Source organism: Poecilia mexicana, unplaced genomic scaffold (genome assembly GCF_051168715.1).
Source record: "Poecilia mexicana isolate PSO_F unplaced genomic scaffold, ASM5116871v1 scaffold_15, whole genome shotgun sequence".
Taxonomy (NCBI): domain Eukaryota; kingdom Metazoa; phylum Chordata; class Actinopteri; order Cyprinodontiformes; family Poeciliidae; genus Poecilia; species Poecilia mexicana.
This window is the reverse complement of record NW_028263384.1, coordinates 5,821,798-5,841,133: the sequence shown is the minus strand read 5'-3', so window position 1 is coordinate 5,841,133 and position 19,336 is coordinate 5,821,798. Positions and strand designations below refer to the sequence as shown.

Sequence of the window (19,336 nt, the reverse complement as noted above, 5' to 3'; positions counted from 1 at the left end):
GAGTCATAACCTGATCTATAAACAGTTTTTAATGATAGAAAGGTGGTTCGCCCAGGGCACCCAACAGGCTAGGAGCACCGCTGGGCGGGTCATGTAATGGAAATGTTAGGCCAGTGAGGCGACTGTCAGCAATAGCAAAATGTCTCCTTGAGATCATCCTGTGACACAACTTATGATCCAGTACTAAAGTTGCGTCTCGAAGTAAAAAATGATAAAACTCTGAGGGCACAGAGGAAACAACAGTACACGTTTAGATCTATCCTGTCCTCTTAAATCTCAAACTAGGACCAGCACAATGAGTTAAAGTGTCTGATATTATAAGAAACACAACTTTGCTCTCTTTCCGTGGCTCTCTTTGTGTGCATGCAAGATCACATGGAAAACTGCTGCTGCTCCAGGCTGCTGTGCTTACCAACAAGAGGAGGAGGAGGTGGCGGAGGAGGTCATACAGTGGAGTAGCTCCACCATGGGAGGCTCTTTGTGCTCATCAGCCAGCAGCAGCCTGCAGCATGCAGCAGAGCTGGATGTATCACTAACAGGACTGATCCTTAGCCTGGACGTTTGCGTAAATGTGACGGTTTAACAGGTAAGACTTGACTCTGAAGCTTTGAACGATGACCGTTGCTGTATTCTTTAATGCCTCAACAGAGTTTAGTGGAAGTTTTAAGATGATTTGACTTTAAGCTTCTGCTTGTAGCTTTACAGTGGGGTGCAAGCATCAGAACATCATGTTTATAGAATAGAACAGTGGATGTGAGTTTATTTGTGTTAACCTGAGAACCAGTAATAGGAGATGTTCATTTCATGCTTGCCACTGGGCATTAAGTGATGCAGCTGAGCCAGAGGAACCAGAGGGAGACACACGGTGACCCTCTGTCAGGGCAGAAACAGACCAAGTAATGTCACCACATCATGCTGGAGGCAGGAGTCAGCAGCAACACAATATGAAATGCATTAATGTTGGAAAAGTTGCGCTGAGTGTGTGACGTTCGCAACAGGGGAAATGAAAGAGAATGCTGTTAAAATAGTCTCTTTGTTGATTGTGTGTCTGTGTCACACTGTGTTCGACCACACAGAGCTGCTCATTTATTCTAATCGCTGCATTAGACAATATATATATTTCAGGCTGGGTTCATTTTTAACTCAAGTTAACATTTTACTGAAGAAAGTCACTTCCAATGCTTTTGAAAATCCATATCCAGTACGAGGCCGGTGTTAGTCTGAATGGATGGTTTGTTTGTCTGGATTGCTTTCCTCACATCCAGTTCAAGCATAAATTGAAAAGCCCTACTTTAATGATCATCTATATAAAAAACACTCAGTAAACATGTTTTTGCAGATCCAAATAGATCCCAAAGAATACAAGGATGAATCATGGCCAACATGTAGCTCCAGTGCACAACCTATGTGATCTCACATCACTGCAGGGGGCAAATAGGTCCATTTTATTGCTATTTTGAAACCAAAAGTTCACATAAAATATAAAATAAGACATATATCTTTTTTCTCACTATATGAAGTTAAATTAGACAAAACATTTCTTGTTTTAGGACAGCTCCATTTGCCAAAGTGATTTATATTTGCTAAATGCCAGGATATTGAGTGTGAGATTGTTCGAAAGTTTATTTGATCATATCTTCAAAGTCAAAAAATGTACATACAGTAAACTTTGTCAGTAATTGCCTTTCAGCTGTATGATTTGGGTCAAACCTTTTGGGTTTCCTTTCACAAGACTGTCACCATAGTGAGCTGGAGTTCTGGTCCTTTCAGAAAGATATTAACAAATAAATATCCGGTATATTCTACATAATTCTAGCTGATTTTTAACAGGAGAACTTTGGTCTGATTTAATTTCAGACAGTGAAAAATAAAAGGTTGTGCCTTTTAATTCGATGTACATATTCTGTCCAGTAGGGACCAGTAAATCCACCAAGGCCTGGTTAAGAATGGTGATGTTAGTGGTTTTGATGCAACTCTATTTTTCGGAGATGAATAAAACAGTAACATCAAAGCCTGTCCGTTACGTCTGAAGAGACATTAAAAATAAGTGAATACCTAAGAAAAGAAGCTAAAAATCTTTATAACATATAGACACAATGGGTTTCATTGATATATAAATTATAAATCAATATTAGAAATGACTTGACTCAATGGCTGTCAACAAAATACCCAATGAAATATGAAAGATAACAATATTGTTTAGTCTTCAAGATGCAAACAGTAGATAATCAACTAATGGATATTTGCACTTCTCAGATCCTGTTTCAGATGTTTCACGTTTTTTTTAGTCTCTTTTTGCGTGTTTCCCTACAGCTTAGGCCAAGTTGTGTCGTCACCTTAAGGTCTAGTAAGGTGGGTCTACTGTGTCGAGACAGATTCTCATCCTCCTTACATGAGGAACTGCTGAATAGTTTAGACTAATTATAGATTAACATACTAATATATTAATCTATAATATGTTAACATAGATTAACATACTTGTAAATTCTACATAACATATTTATAATTAACAATTAACATATTTGCATGTGTATGCTTGTTTTATTTATTTGCGTATATTCAGTCATATTTAAATTACTTGCGTTACTCAAATATATATATATTTTATATAAAAAAATAACAGAAATCAGGACAGGTGTTTTTATCAAGGCTGCCTCATCCTTAAACAATAACAACTATGAATGTTTTTAAGTGCACAACTTTGTGATTTGAAATTGGATTGATTAATTCATTCAGTACATTCATTTGAAGGTAAAAATGGTGGTTAAGCTTATCAGATTGTGCAGTTTTTACATTAAGGACCTTCTGAGCTTTTCTTGCCATCACTATATCTGGTTATTTTCACAGATTGAGTGACAAAGCTCTCTGGTTTCCCAGTGCACTTTGTTTATTAATCGCTGCATGTGAAGCACCATCTGCCGGAACATGGTTTAAAACAACAGGATTTTAGTCAGAGTTTGAACAATGAATCTCACTTGTCATGTGTTTTGTCGTATCGGGGTTTGAACATGAGCGAAGGACATGTGTGCTGTGATATTTAGAAAGCATGTGTGTAACCGGTGATGTTTAGTCATGTCACTGTTCGGTCACATCACCGTGTTGTCTAGTATATCAAAGGATCACCGGACTGTTTGGTGGATTAAAGTTCAATACTTTTGAGCGCCTCCAAGTGTTTGAATAACTGTTATCTAAATTTTAAGTTAGATTGTGTGTTTGTCTAGTCAGCAGTAGCTGCAATCAACATTTTTAATGCATGTTTTTGAAGCCTTGCATTGGAAAATATTGATGGAGATAGCAAAATAAAAATTAAAAAAATCTTTGTGAATTTTGCAAAAATGTTTTTGCATTCACTTCAGGTGGTTTTTGATGTTTCCAAAAGGTGAGATGGAAACACATTTGCCTAATAAGACGTAACTTGACAAACCTTTCCATCCACTGGTGGGTTTGTGCAGACCAGAAGCATGACACTCTGAAAAATGACAAAGCCCAAACATTCAGCATTGGAGGGAAGGCTGGCGAGAGGCACTACAGGATGAGATGGGAGTGGTGTTTCATGTTTTGTGGATTTTCTAAAGTTAGCTTAAAATTCTTATGAGAATTGGATGGAAACATCGGGAAAGGTGATTCAACAGCTTCAAGATGTTGAAGATAAAAAATATGTACATTTTGTGTAAAATTCTCAAAACCAACCACAGAAATCTGAAAATCCAAAGACACCAGCAACAGCTGAACTACTGACAAAACAAGAGGGAATCAAACCGTTGTAATAAAAAAAATGGACACAAAAATATTCTAGTCATCCAATCACATTTACACACAAATAGACTGACCAATTGAACCTGAGTAGGCTCATGGTTGCTAGGTGACCAGACAATATATCTAAAGGCTAGATCGTCCAATTTTATACCTGCTCTCTTCTGCGTTTTGTGTTAAATAAATCAAAGAGACTGCATGTAGTGCTCTTAGAATGCTGTCTGGGGCCACAAAAATTCAGTTGAGAAATTAACTACATTCAGATTTAAAATCATGCAGCCAAGTCCATCCATTATAAGTCATTATAACATTAGGTAAGAGTCAGTAGATTCTAAAGTAAAAGCCTTGACTGGGTCGGGATAGAGAAACAGTGGCAAACACAGAGGCCGGGTCAGGTGTGTACTTTCCACAACACAGGAAAAACAGAGAGAACATATGTTGTGTCTGCATGTGTTTATCTGCATCAACACATGCAGATAAATAACAGGGTGTAAAGACAGCAGGGTGAGGAAAGGGGTCAGCATGTTGTCTAGAACAATGGTGCCCAAAGTCGGTCCTCGAGGGCCGGCATCCTGCATGGTTTAGTTCTCTCCCTGGTTTAACACACCTGGATCAAATGATGGCTCATTAGACGGCCTAATGAAAATATTGACAAGCTGAGAAGGTTGTTACTACCACCAGGGAGGAATTAAAACATTCAGGATACTGGCCCTCCAGGACCGACTTTGGGCACCACTGAATTAGAAGTAGCAGTTGAATATATTTCTGGTAGATTATTCTGTCATTTACCACTAAGTGTTGTAGACATTTTCAGTTGTGCTTCCAAAGAGGTTTTCTGTTGACACGGTGATCCTTGTTTTCTCCTCAACTTCTAGGGTTTGCCGTCTATCTGCTGTTGCCAGGGAAGCCCTGAAAGGCAGAACAAGCTGAACTCTGCGTTCCCACCACTGTGGAACTATGGGATCCTCCACTCTGGGCAAGGCGGCTTCTCTCGATGCGCTGCTAGTTGAATGCATTCACGCATTCGGTGAGAGATGCACAACATCTTAGTTGATGTGAAGAACTGACGTTTTGTGATGGGCTGTTAGCGTTGTCATTATTTCATGGTAGTTTACATTTTATGCTATTCTGGGACTTCTTTCTCTTCACAGATGATAACGGTGATCTCCATGCCAACCTGCTCCCTCGTACCCTGCTGCTAATGCATCGCTGGTATGTTACATCCACTGAGCTGGCAGGAAAACTACTAATGATATATCCCATCTGGCAAAACAAAAGTCCTTATGCATTTTATTTTTCTTCAAATATTAACATAAATTATCTTTATAAAGGATGTTTTTCCATACAACTGCCCAGAAAGAGTTTGCTTTTAGGACCAACACACTGGTGGGCGTCAATGCACATTGACATGTTATATGTAGTTGAGTTTAATAAGATTACAATTTTGTACCAATGACCAATCTGTGAACCTGCAACCAGCTTCCTTTTAGTTTATCTATTTATATCATAAAGTCCTTAACCAAAGTCTACGTACCGTGACGGCAAAGAAGACAGCTGCAGGATGACCAGGCTGAAGATTTGCTATTTCATGAGGTAAAGAAATAAACACATTTCAGACTCCCAGGAAACAATGTTGTCCAATTCAAAATTGTCTTTAATTACTTAAGTTTAACTTCACCTAATTATGTTTCCACACTTTGTATTTTTAAGACTTAAAGTCTCTCTCAATGTTTGTGTTTTGCAACATTTCTTAATGATTAATGTTGTAACTTTAAATGAAGAGGCCTCCAGGGTTTTAGAAGAACTCACTGAACTCATTTGAAACTCACTGGATGAGGGCAGTTCCAGCACACGTTCAGCCGGGGCCTTTCTGCACCTTAACACCTGGTAATGTGAATGTGCACATGTAGGTTCTGGATAGTGACCTTCCCCGCAGAATTCAACCTGGATTTGGGACTGATCCAGATCACAGAGGAGTTCAGGGAGGTGGCCGCTCAGCTTGGTTGTGAGGAGCATTTTAAACTCATCGACATCTCAGCCATGTAAGACAACAAACACACACGCACACACACGTGCACACGCACACACACTCACGCACAAACACTCAATCAATCAATCAATCAAATTTTATTTGTATAGCACATTTCAGCAGCAAGGCATTTCAAAGTGCTTTACATAATTAAAATAAAAACAGCATGTGACATTGAATAAACAGTGAGAAAGAGAGACCGCTGTAGAAACTAAAATGATTGATTGTAGCTTCTTGACAATAGATCTCATTACAGATGAAATGCTCCGATGCATATTTTGGATGAGAAAGTATGACTGTATGAACAGCAGCTCATTCTGTTACTAACGATTCTCTAGTCTTTTTTCTTGGACTGGGTGGTTTCATTAGGAGAATTGTTATGATTATGATTCTTATCGGATTGATCACACACTGCCGAGGAAAGGCATCTGATTCTTCACCCAGGATTTGTTGTGTTACCCAATATAGTTATGTTCGTCATTCTTATATGAACAGCACAATGTCTCACAAGTGTTCAGTGGGGCTGAAGCCTGAACTGTTCGCAGGACCTCTAATCTTCTTCTCTTATTACAATTTTCAGTCAAACTCCGCTCTGTCGAGGCAAACATTGGCATTTTGTGGGATAGAGTTCGGTCTTAAAGAGAACAAATGTGAGATTGACGCTGGTTTCAGAATTTCATCTTCATCTTGACAGTAAACCTTGTTTTCATAGAAAGGAAAACTCCATCCCACACCATCACACCGCCTCTACCAAAAAACTGTCTTGCATTGCATGGGTGGATTCAGTTTTCACTGATGTGACCCACATTCCCAACATCTGGTGCTAAAACTAGTGTATTTTAGTACTTTCAGGCTAACATCAATAAGAAATTGTTTTTTTGCCTGGTAAAAAAAAGGTTAACTAACCCTCTTATGAGTTGTCTTTAGAAATTTGTATTAATGTATTTATGAGGTATGAACAGACTTTTCAATGATTTAAGATGTCTTGCCAAGAATAAGAATTAAAACAATCACATTTCCTTCTCTGTTACTTTTATATTTGTGATATTACTATTTTACTTGAATGAAATTTCTGCTGAGTACGGTAGTTTGGAATTTCCAAGTACAAAGTAGAAAAACAACACATAGAAAGCCCACTGAAGTTTGAATCTGACATCTAAAGCTTAAAGATGTGCACATCCTTAAGTTCAGTTCTGCATATAAAACAGAGTGAAAGCTGTAGAAAGAAACAGTTACAGTTTTTATGTTTTCTGTCCTGTTAAACCATTAGCACACATTGGACCTTATAATCTATATTCATGAATGTATGTACTTTCTATGTATGTCAAATGCAGAGAATCAGGACAAATACATTGTTATTAGAAAATATGATTGATTTTGCAACCAGAATTGACTCTATTATGAGACTAAATGAATAATTCTTTAAAAAAAACCAACATGACTGGCAGAAAAGAACACTGAGTTTTATTTACATTATTAGAAAGTAACTGGACAACTATTTATTCAGCTTTTATAGTTTTAGTTTACATCAAAATTGGTTAAAACTCTGTTGGCTGTAACAACAGTCATCAATCTAATCACGTTTGTTCATCAGCCTTGATTTTTGTCCAAATAACACGTACATTTACACTGCTTCGATATTCAAGATTCAAGCTGCTCAACACCACTAACAGTAAATTCAAATGTACATAAAAAATATCACAATGTATTAATAACAGTGAAGATTTCTGTAAAGAAAATAAAATAAATTATTTGTTTTGTTGATTCTCTACTTTTTTTTTTTTTTGGCTGTAAACATCGTCTTAAATACCCCTAAACAGAACCTTCCTGCTGATTTGACTGGGTTCTGTCTGCCAGCTTACTGTTTCTGACCTGATCTCCTTACAGACCGTCATATGATTGGATGCGGAAGTTGACCCAGAGGAAGAAACAAGCCAAGAAAGGGAAAGCATCACTGCTGTTTGACCACTTGGAGCCTGTGGAGCTGGCAGAGCATCTCACCTTCCTGGAGTTCAAGTCTATCAGGAGGATATCGGTGGGTCAACCTGTCAACCTTACTTGAATCCTCTGAAACTGATGGTTGACGCACAGAGATCTCTTTATACAGTCATACTGAATAAATCATTGAAAAGTTTTCTCAGTAACTCGGTTCACTCAGTGAAACACATTTCACACAGACTGAAGTTTTCAAGCCTTTATTTTCTGTTGATTGGTTTTCAGATAACACCTAATAAAAACATGACATTTATGATTAGAATGTTAAATGAGACCAATAAAAAAACATTTTAAAACATTTTTGATGTGGGCTTAATGATAAATGTATTTAATGTTATTTTCAAGAAACTCATATAATTCATAGAATGATTCTGCATTTGGCAAAACGTTATCATCTGTGGCATTAGAAACCAACTGTAGTGCAGATATAAACCTTGTATGAAGAGGACGTTAGTCAACATGTGCAACATCATGGGAAGTTGCTCACCTGCTACAATGGCTGGATGTTCTCATGGGAAACTAATCATTTTCCCTCAGCCTGACTGATTACAAATGATGTCCACAATAATGGAAGTATCTGGATTTAGTGAATTTAAAGTGAGAAAACTGAGACAATCTAGAATAACACTGGAGTGTTTTCAGTTGAAATGTAATAGTGATGAGAGAAGACTGCTGCTTTAGAGAGTAATCCACTTATAGGTGTACAGTACTGTAGTTTTCAAGTCTTTATTTCATCGCCAAATACATCCATGTGGCTCAGGTAACTCCTTATGTGCCTGAACAGGAAGTCGGAACAGTCCAGATCACACATAAAAACTTTTTCCAAATATAGAATTGTAATTAAAAAAATTACAATCAAATCCTCTCACTTTATTTTTAATGTCTAATTAATAATTGTTGCTACATCAAATAAATGTTGTCTAGATTTCAAGAAAATAAATGACCTTTTGTTGACCCGTACATTGCTGAGCACCATCAGCTGGACCCACTGTGAGATGCCGTTACTAAGATTTCAGTTTTTGCTTATAAGCAGTTAGTTTTATCTTTCATTTAACTGACTGTAATATTAAAATCCACACAGAGTTAAGTTACATTGCATGGCTTCTAATGATTTGTATAAATGAATCTTGGTAATAATTCTCGTTTCTCCTCAGTTCACTGACTATCAGAGCTATGTGATCCATGGCTGTCTTGTGGAAAATCCGACTCTGGAGCGCTCCATCGCTCTCTTCAACGGCATCTCACAGTGGGTCCAGCTGATGGTGCTCAGCAAACTCACACCTCAGACCCGAGCAGAGGTCATCGCCAAATACATCCATGTGGCTCAGGTAACTCCTGAAATAGGCTATTCACATGTACAAACTGTATTTAACACCTGTTTCAAAAACAAGAAAGAATAGCTGCTGATTTTCTGTCTGTTTATTCAAAATCTTGCAACATAAACAGATTAAGATTATATCCAGAGACGCTGGAATGCAAGAATAAAAACATGTTCCAAGTAGCAACAAACTACTGCATAATGTGGCGATGATTTCTGATGACGTGATTATATTATTTAGCACGTTTTATATAAGTAAGAAACTGATAATCTTGGCATTTTTCATAATTTCATTTATTCTTTTTGTCTTGAAAAGAGCCCAAAGGGAATGAAGTCATGTTTAATGAAGGGGAAATTATTTACAAACTGTGCCTGAATGCACCGTGAAGCTTATGTAGCTAATAAAAGTCTTCTGTCACTATAATAAACCAGCTGTCACTGACAAACATTTCCAGCCAACTTGGTTGATGACGATAAATGTGTCATAACAAAACAACCAACAGAATCTCTGCCACACCAACACAACTCAAGTCAACATGTGACTTTGGGCTAAAGGAAGCAGATGAGCAGCATATCTTTTTCAGAGTTTTATTACAGACCATGGCACTGTCTGATCTCTGATGAACGATGTTAAAGCCTAACATCTTACCACTCCCCTCTGTTTTCTCAGAAACTGCTGCATCTTCAGAACTTCAACACTCTGATGGCGGTGGTGGGAGGTCTGAGCCACAGCTCGATTTCTCGACTAAAAGAAACTCATGCTTACCTGGCGCCAGAAGTTCTGAAGGTACTGAACATGGGCCAGGCTATGCTATTCCTCACACTGATTTCTTTGCTTACATCAATATAAGAACATTTGAGCCCCTATTAGCCTCTGAAACTGGTCTATCTATTTACCCATCTATGTCACATGAGCTGCCACAAAAACGACTGTGACTTATTCATTACATGATGCTGTTTTCCTATCACTGTCCCAGATTTGGAGCGAGATGACAGAGCTGGTCTCTTCCAACAACAACTACTCCAACTACAGAAAGGCCTTCAATGAATGCAGAGGGTTTAAAATCCCCATCCTGGGCATTCACCTGAAGGATCTGATCGCGGTGCACGTCGTCTTTCCTGACTGGGTCGGTGACGGCACCATGGTGAACATGGTGAAGATGCATCAGCTGTACATGACGTTCAATGAGCTGGTGTCACTACAGAGTGTGGTATCCCAAGTGGAGCCCAACATGGACCTCGTTTACCTTCTGACGGTGAGGGCAGCTATTTGCTTCATGCCTCAAATTTTATATAGCACATAGAGAATATAGGTTTCACAGTAAGCTTCATTTGAGATGATTGACTTTAGAAATGGAATCCAACACCAGAAATTATAGTTGGTCTCAAAAAGCATCATGATGTGTCAAATATCTATCAGCTCTGTTTATATTTCACTAAGCTTCTGCGTTAGGGTTTGGTCATCATTATGATTGTTTTATGACTTTTACCTGAACGCTCATATTTTTCAGCTTTCTCTTGACCTTTATTACACAGAAGATGAGATTTATGAGCTATCGTTGGTAAGGGAACCACGTAACCCAAAATCGCAGGTAAAGTTCTATTCAAAGCTATGATTCTGAATTAAACACACTATATGCTGGTAAAAATCTGTGGGTGTTATGGTGAAATGAGGCCAGCTCACAGTGAACAGCTGCCAAAGGTTTTATTTCCATATGATATTCAAACAGTTCTTCCTGATCATCTATGGTCTATTGTCATCATGCATTGACATGTAACTCCCCTGTTCAGTCTGTGAGCTTTCTCATATTTATGTTATTGGCAACCTTTAATTTTACCAATATGTTTTATGACTAACTCATATTAGCATTTTGGAGCACAAGAGAACTTGAATCTTTTAGAAAATTTCAGAATGGAGTTATAGATTAGTGGTTGTCAAACTCCAAGTCCTCAAGGGCTAGTCGCCTGAAACCTTTAGATGTGTCCCTGGTCCAACATACCAGAATCAAATGGTTAATTTCCTCCTCCGCATGCTGTCATCCTTCCTGCTATGAATTTTATTTTGGTGTGTTAAAAAAAAAAAATTATATATATATATATAAAAAATTCCCTTCTCACCCTCCGCGGGTGGTCTCTCTTTCATCCTCTGAGCTCGGGTCCTCTACCAGAGGCCTGGGAGCTTGAGGGTTCTGCGCAGTATCTTGGCTGTGCCTAGAACTGCACATTTCTGGACTGAGATGTCTGATGTTGTTCCTGGGATCTGTTTGAGCCACTGCTCCAGTTTGGGGGTGACTGCCCCGAGGGCCCCGATGACCACAGGCACCACTGTGGTCTTCACCTTCCAGGCCTTCTCCAGTTCCTCTCTGAGGCCCTGGTATTTCTCCAGTTTCTCATGCTCCTTTTTCCTGATGTTGTGGTCACTTGGTATTGCTACATCCACCACAACGGCTTTCCTCTGTTCTTTATCCACCACCACAATGTCCGGTTGGTTCGCCATTACCATGGCGAACCAACCGGACATTGTGCTGTGTATATATATATATATATATATATATATATATATATATATATATATATATATATATATATATATATATATATATATATATATATATATATATATATCCAACACTGGTGCTTGAGGGCCGGATATTAACACCCCAGGCAAGAGGGTTTTCCACTCTCAAAGTCTTGGAATCATAACCACAGATAGATTGTCAAAATATGAGTGGAAAATAAACTTATAAATAAATATTATGAGTTGAATGAAATTATACTGACTCTGTCTTCTCAGCCTACATCTCCAACTACTCCCAATAAACCTTTGGCCCCACTGGACTGGGCCTCTGGGATTACCACCAAACCAGATCCTTCTGTGGTCAGTAAACACATTCGCAAACTAGTAGAGGTCAGTTCCAGTTTTTAATAATGCCTTCAAACAAAAACAAAGATAATTGACATTGCATGATGTTACACGATGTCATATGATATTAATTACTTGTTTTCCTTTTCATAGTCTGTTTTCAGGAATTATGACCATGACCATGATGGCTATATATCACAAGAAGACTTTGAGAGTATTGCAGCTAATTTCCCATTTCTGGACTCATTCTGCGTTTTGGATAAAGATCAGTGAGTGTGAAAAACAACTTTGACACATCTGTCTTCTGTCATAGCAAATCCATTTCCCTAATTTAGGAATGATTTGGTGGATTGTGGAAAACTTGTGATGATTAATCTATGGTTTACTTGTGTAAGTTTAACATCAGCATGAACTAACAGGATGTTTGTTTATGTCAATGTCAGGCTTGCAAATCATGTGGAAAAGTTGTAGTTCAGATTTGGTAAGGCCAAACCTGAACATTGGAGGTCATTAAAACACCAAGCCAAAAGTGAAGCAGGTTGGAACATCATGAACTGTGGTCAGCTGCATGATGTTCCAACTGTCAGCTGGGCCTTACAGCCCAGCTGACCGTTTATTAATGAAGGGAAATTATTGGATAAATGTACTGAGACATTCTTGATGAACAAGAGTGGATTTTCCAAAACAAAAACATAATTTTGAGAAAGGTAGCTAAAGTACTGGAATGTCCTTTTCAGATACATTTCTAAATCTATGGGAAAGCAACCGAACTGAATATTAGAGTTCATGGGGAAAAGAATCCCTTATACATTTCATAAACTTCATGAATTGCAGTAATCATGTTAGATTCTATTGATTCATGCATTTTCTTTCAGTGTAAAACAAAAATCAGATAACTCTGCATTGATCTAAAGCAGGAAAAAGAAGCAAGCAGAAAAAAAAGACTCCCTGCTCCGAAAACAATGAATATTTATCAAATAAAAAGCTGTGCACATTTGCATCACTGCCGTAAACTTTGTCCATGACTAAAAGATCTCCAGCTGAGCTGATGCTCCTGTTTCCTCCTCCTTGTCTTCCTCTGGATGTCTTCCTCAGAGACGGATTGATCAGCAAGGATGAGATGGTCGCGTATTTCCTCCGGGCCAACCCTCTGCTCCAATGTAAGATGGGACCAGGATTCATTCACAACTTTCAGGAGATGACTTATCTGAAGCCAACCTTCTGTGAACATTGTGCCGGATTTGTACGTATTTCAACAGTTGCTGGATGTGTCAGAAGTGAATTATGTTGATTGATGCCAAACATGCTGAATGTAGTAAAATATAATGTCATCTTTTACTTTGGAATTACTAAATTACAGAAAACCGGGTATATATATATAAATAATTGACAACTTATAAAAATGCAAAAAAGGTGGAGCAGGTGAGAAGCCTGTTGAAGTGACCGGTAGATTCTCTTATAAGTCCCGATTCCAGCAGTGTTTGTTCACAGACATTGATTGCGTGAAGGGAAGTGTAAACCACCAGAGGGCATAAGCAGGACCTCTAGTGTCCAGTAGGTGGCAGACGGATTACATGCACAGGATAACACTGGAGCACTGCTCATCAATGCTTCTGTAATAAGGGCAAAAATTGTGGAGATGAAGACTGATCATCTTATTAACCCAGGTTTGAGGATGGATGGATGGAATCTATCACACTATGAGAACAGTTTTGCATATTTGTGAGTTCTTTGGATCCTAAATTAGAGAATTTGACATTTTCTTCACAAATGACCAAAAGAAAGTCACCTCATTCTTGAGAAATGCAGCTACAAATTGTGAGTACCACACTTTTTGTAAGAAATTAGGTGTTCTTCTGGGTCCCCGGTGGCCTGTTTGTCCTAAGCAGCTTGTCAGTCCACTTGTGTTTTCTAACACCTGTTCTGGGCTCCCGACAGTTGGCATGAAACCCAGTAGACTGCTGTGACTGTTTTCTCTGTCCATTATGTAACATTTTCATCTTCTCCTTCCACATGTGCAGCTCTGGGGAATCATCAAACAGGGATACAAGTGCAAAGGTGTGTCTGCTGCTTTATTCTGAGAGTGACTTTCATGGATATAAATTCACTTGTTTGCATCTCCTCTCTCTTTTTTTGACACCACATTTATTAGCAGTAGCTATTATTATTATTATTATTATTATTATTATTATTATTATTATTATTATTATTATTATTGATGCTGCTTGAATACTGCAGGGATTATTTGAGCCAATAAATGTGTTTGCCTTGCAGACTGTGGGGTTAACTGTCATAAACAATGTCGGGAACTGCTGGTTCTGGCCTGCAGGAAGCTGATTCGCTCAGGCTCTCTAAGCAGTGGCTCTCCAGCCAGGCTGACCCACAGCTCTCTGCCCAACAGCCCAACTCTGCCCACTTGTAAAGGTTGTTTTCAGATACTGTATTTCAGATACATAAGCAATATTCTGGTGTTAACATTTGGCTGAATGTTGTCATGAGTTAGCCTTTTCACAAGAGTTACTTAATGTGAGTCTGTAGTAGTGGTACACTGATAAATCAGCCCCATTGTTCTTAATTTTGCATGATGTGTATGGCTTCACATACTCGCATGTGAAGCCAATATTATCTACTGGTCTTATCTTATCTGTGAAGGTCTAAAAATGAGCCACTGTCCTCTTTTGCTCTGCCATGAGAGAGATTTGACCTTTAGCTCCACCCAACAGGTCATGTATGCATGTTTGCAGTTGCCAATAATCACCCCTCTGCCCCACTCTGTTACCAACTCAACGACTTCCTTGCTATATTCAGCAACATTTCAGACGAAAAAAAAATCAGTATCAGAATTAATCAGCATGAAAACTGCAGTCGGTGCACTCCCAGTCCTTAGTAACAGCTTATTCAATATTAAGTTACTGAATACTGAGGTACTGGACTTTAGGTCAGTAGAAGTAGAAACACTGTGGTAAAACCATTTCTCTGTTATTTTTGTTCAGTTACTGTTCAAATTTAATGTGCAACTGGTAAATCTATTTCTCTTTGTAAAGCTGAGACATTATCTACTTTTTATCATTTGCATGATAAACATTTATTTTTCTTTCAGATGTAAAGCATCTCAAATAGTTGTTTATTGCCTTTCAATAAACATGCTTATTTCATGCAAAAGTATGTTTGTTATAGTTGCAACACCAAACACGACAAATATTATCAAGAATATTTAACAAAAAAAAAATCTATAATGGCACCAGATTCTCTAAAAGGAAAGTAAACAAAGTGCAATGTATGAAATGTAACAATGGGGAATGTAATGCAGAACTAGGACTCTTCCTTTAAAGGCCTGTCTCTCAAATGTCCGCCTGGCATCTTTTTAACTTGTTTTTCACTAGAAAGTAGGAAGAAAAAGTCCTATGGCCAAGTGCTTCAGCACATTTTCCCAGAATATTTAGAACTTTCAATATCTGGCATTATTTTACATTATACTTGATACTAAACCACTATTAAAACAGTTTGAAATCAAGAAAAAACAAAAAGCAAAATGAGATTTTAGAGATTTTATGCAAATAAAACTGCATTTGAACATGAAGTACAGATTTTGCATCGCAAATTAACAATTTCAACACTATACAACATATTTACAACATCTTAAGCTGTGCAGATTTGGACAGTGTCATTGTTCATTATCAATTTAAAGATGTGTGGCAAGCTGTTGCTGTACATTATTTTTGCCCAGAGCGTTTTATTTATTACGTTTTATGTGTTCCTTTTAGCCATCCACTGATCCTCATGGCTTGCTTTTATTTGGCAAGAACTAATTCACATATTTCCCGTTGTGTTCCCTTCTCCAGACGAAGACGATGTATTTGAGTTCCCAGCTGTTGCCCCGGCAGGTCCAGCTCCGGATCCCCAGTCCATCACCCTGATGACCGGCTCAGCTCAAAGGATATCTGTGCGCCTGCAGAGGGCCACCACCAGCCAAGCCACACAGACCGAGCCCCTGTGGTCTGATCTGAACTGGGGATCCGCAGACAGCGGCTCACACACGTTTCCTAAAATGAAGTACAGGACTCACAGAAAGGTGTCTAAAAGCCCGGGTGTTGCCAGATGGGAAAACCACAACAATAGACAGCAGCACGGAGTTTCCGCTCAGAACTATTTGAATTACCAGAACAAACCCGGCAGCTGTGAGGGACGGAACGGAGAAACAAACACAATGGAGGTAATGAAACTACACGTTTCAGATACTTTTATTTGTAGCAAATAAAATGAAATGAGCGTACAGGCCACACAACACTTATGCCTCATTTCTTGTTTTACAGCGACCTCTAGGGGAAGTGATACAAGAAAACACAAAATAGAAATAATCAGAAAGTAATCTATATGTATAGACAATATTAATGCACTATAATATGAGTTCCACTGGAGGTTGAGATCTGGGCTATTTATTTATTTATTGGTTATGGCAGCTTTTAGGTTGTTTCCATGAAAATGCATTTTGAATTTTCAAAATTAAAATTAACACACATAAACATTTTAGATGTAATATGAAGTGGTCAATTAATGCAATATTTGAGTTACACTTTTTGAATTGAATTACTGAAATAATTTAAATATTCAGATATTGAACAACACTTAATATAGCTGCTATTTTCTTATATTTTGAAGTGTCAAATGTTCTTGTTAATAGTTAGATCATTCTAAAAGCATGGTAAAGTATGTAACTGAACCGGTGAGCTTAGACTGTCTTGCGGCCGAACAGAAGTATAGAAATCAGTTGCAGGTGTGAACCATTGTTCCATCTGCATTACAAACCACCATCCAGCATAACTGTCAGCTTTGGCTGCAGAGATGTTTTTGTTTTCATTAAAATACATGCGAGTTACTGTTTGTTTAATCTACATCAAGTATTCCAGTTGTTGTTCGCCATTGTGTGTTAAATTTGTTAAATAAGCGCTGCTGTTTCTCTGCATTGGAAAACAATGTGCAATAACAAAGCCTTGGTGTTATGCACTTAAAGGCAGCTCTCAGACCGCAGACTCAGAGTACAGCTGGTAGACCTACATGTATAACGGTGCAGATGAACTGCATAATGGAAAATATGAATGGCAGAAAGGGAAATAACGTTTCCTTCACCTTTGGTTTCCTTAAGGACAGCTGACTTGGCCACAGCAATGAAGGCCGGGAGCACAGGACCTCTAGGACCACTAGGACCACAGGGAGCAGGAGGTTCTTCTCACTGGGGAAGACCTTGGGATGCTTCAAGTCCCCATTCAGTGACTTGAAGTTCTCTCACCCTTTCTAGACCCTGGGGAGACATATGGCTGCTACCAGGGAGAAGCTCAGTGGATCATGAACACCTGATGTGAATCAAATCCTGAGACCAGAGAAAGTTTTAAAGGCTCCTGAAAAGATGACACGAGGATTTACAAGTGAAATGGAAGCTAAAGAAGTGTGCTTCGGACTCTGCTCAGTGGATCAGTCTTTAATTAAAACTCAAAGGTTTGGACAGAAAACACCCTAAATGAAAGGTCAAAGTTTCCTCTTGAAGAGGCTGATATCTCTGGGCACATATGTACATAATGTGTTTATACACCGGTGCAAATAAAGGGAAACTATTATTCTTATTAATAACAATCTTGTTCTTAGATGGTTTTGAAGCTTGGTTCACTCTGTTCAGTTCAGTTCATCCCAGAACAACTCAGTTCACTCAGATTCAGAGTTAAACTTACATTTATTGTGATTATTATAAAAATCATTCAACTTCATGTTAAACTGCATGGAGGTTGTGTGTTACAAATTAATATGCCTTATTTTTATGAGCTTTTGCTCATTTGAAAATGAGCATAGCTCAGCTCACCGGACGCAGCTGAACCGCGTCGCTTTCCGGGGCACGGACCCCTTTCTCGGGGCGAACCCACCACTGCACCTGACCTACAAGAGCACAACCACATCCCCAACGTGTTACACGCATCATGTGCGTGTCACTATTGCACAAAAATACCACAAACCTAGACCACACAAATGCTGCCCATATTCGCATGGTTCACAAAAACAGTGGATCCAATTGCTTTCTAAAAATATAGTAAATGATAAAGATAGAAAAGCAAAGCCTATCCCTATGATCCACGGGAGGTGGAGGATGAAATTCCCAGGTTCAAGTGTCGTCTGAGACTTTTACTTGACTCCCCTTGCGGAAGGGTTGAAAATGAACTCCACAATAAGTTTATTAATTTTTAGGTAGCTTCACTGCATAGTCATATGTAGCTAATAGAGCGACAAGCTGCCAAATAAAAGTAAACTGACCAACAACATTTAGGTTTAGGACGAACATACTCACACAGATGTGTGCTACGTACAAAATATTTTGATGCAAATACCGTTTTTTTTTATCCACAATGTTGTTAATAGCAAAGACGGTTAGATTTTTTTTTAACCTATAAGGAATATCTCAAGGTAAAAAAAAAAAAAAAAAAAATTAACATAAAAAGTAGGGGGGCCGATTTATCAGTGCCAATTTCCTTAATTTTGGGAATTTGGTGATCAGCCGATTTTTGCATTTAGCTGATCTTGTCCACCGATCTTATATAGCTTGGCAAATGTGTAAAGAATCAACCTCTGTCCTCTTTGGCTCTCTGGTGAGAAAGGTTTGACAGACAGACCGGCCCACTAAGTTTTGTCTGCACGTTTACAATCAACAGTAGTGACCCCACTGTTGCCAACTCAACAACTTTCTTGCTCTATTGAGCAACACTTTTGACAAAAAAAATTGGTATTGGCCAAAACCGGAATTGGCAGGTTAAGCTTTTTAAAAGATCGGTAATTGACGAATGGCCAGAAAACTGCAATAGGTGCACCTCTAATAAAATGGTAAGGCTAAAATACAAACTTCTGACAGTTTCTTAAAGCCCCGATCCTGCTGGTCTTTATTTTGCTGTGAACAGACAACAGATTACTGGTGATACTTTGCAAAAGGCAGCACTCAATGGAGCTCTTCCATTAAAAGTTAACTATTGTTGCTTTTACGTTATACGAAGCCAGAAAAATATTAGACTGGAAGCACCTGCTTCACATAAAAATTTAATTACAAAGATTACATGTGTCCAATTCATTTTTCTGAGGTGTCTGAAGTATAGGTGAAATTTGCAGTGATGCACAATTGTTTTGTGAAGGTGTACATACACACCTCCTGGTGCTCTTCCTGATTTTACTTATTAAGATTTGTTTGGGCTCTGGTGGCCTTTTACTGAACAGTAGGCAAAAAAGAAATGGGCCGAAGAGAGAAGTGGAAGACATGCCGCAAATGGTCCAAGACTCGTAATCAATCCCAGTACAACCATGTTGAGGACCACGGCCTCAACATGGTGCATGCTCTCCACTAACTGAG

At 38.5% G+C, this 19,336-nt stretch overlaps 1 protein-coding gene across 1 annotated transcript; it reads left to right on the top strand.

The window, feature by feature from the left end:
- Positions 1 to 5,220: 5,220 nt before the first annotated feature.
- rasgrp3 (RAS guanyl releasing protein 3 (calcium and DAG-regulated)) lies at positions 5,221 to 17,586 on the top strand. The gene is made up of 14 exons (XM_088013131.1): positions 5,221 to 5,346; positions 5,664 to 5,795; positions 7,670 to 7,817; positions 8,932 to 9,105; positions 9,766 to 9,882; positions 10,073 to 10,351; positions 10,607 to 10,687; positions 11,890 to 12,003; positions 12,112 to 12,227; positions 13,054 to 13,201; positions 13,980 to 14,016; positions 14,233 to 14,382; positions 15,801 to 16,171; positions 17,102 to 17,586. The coding sequence occupies exons 1-14, from the start codon at positions 5,315 to 5,317 to the stop codon at positions 17,108 to 17,110; spliced, it is 1,908 nt and encodes a 635-aa protein (XP_087869257.1). The 5' UTR covers positions 5,221 to 5,314; the 3' UTR covers positions 17,111 to 17,586.
- The last annotated feature ends 1,750 nt before the right edge of the window (positions 17,587 to 19,336 follow it).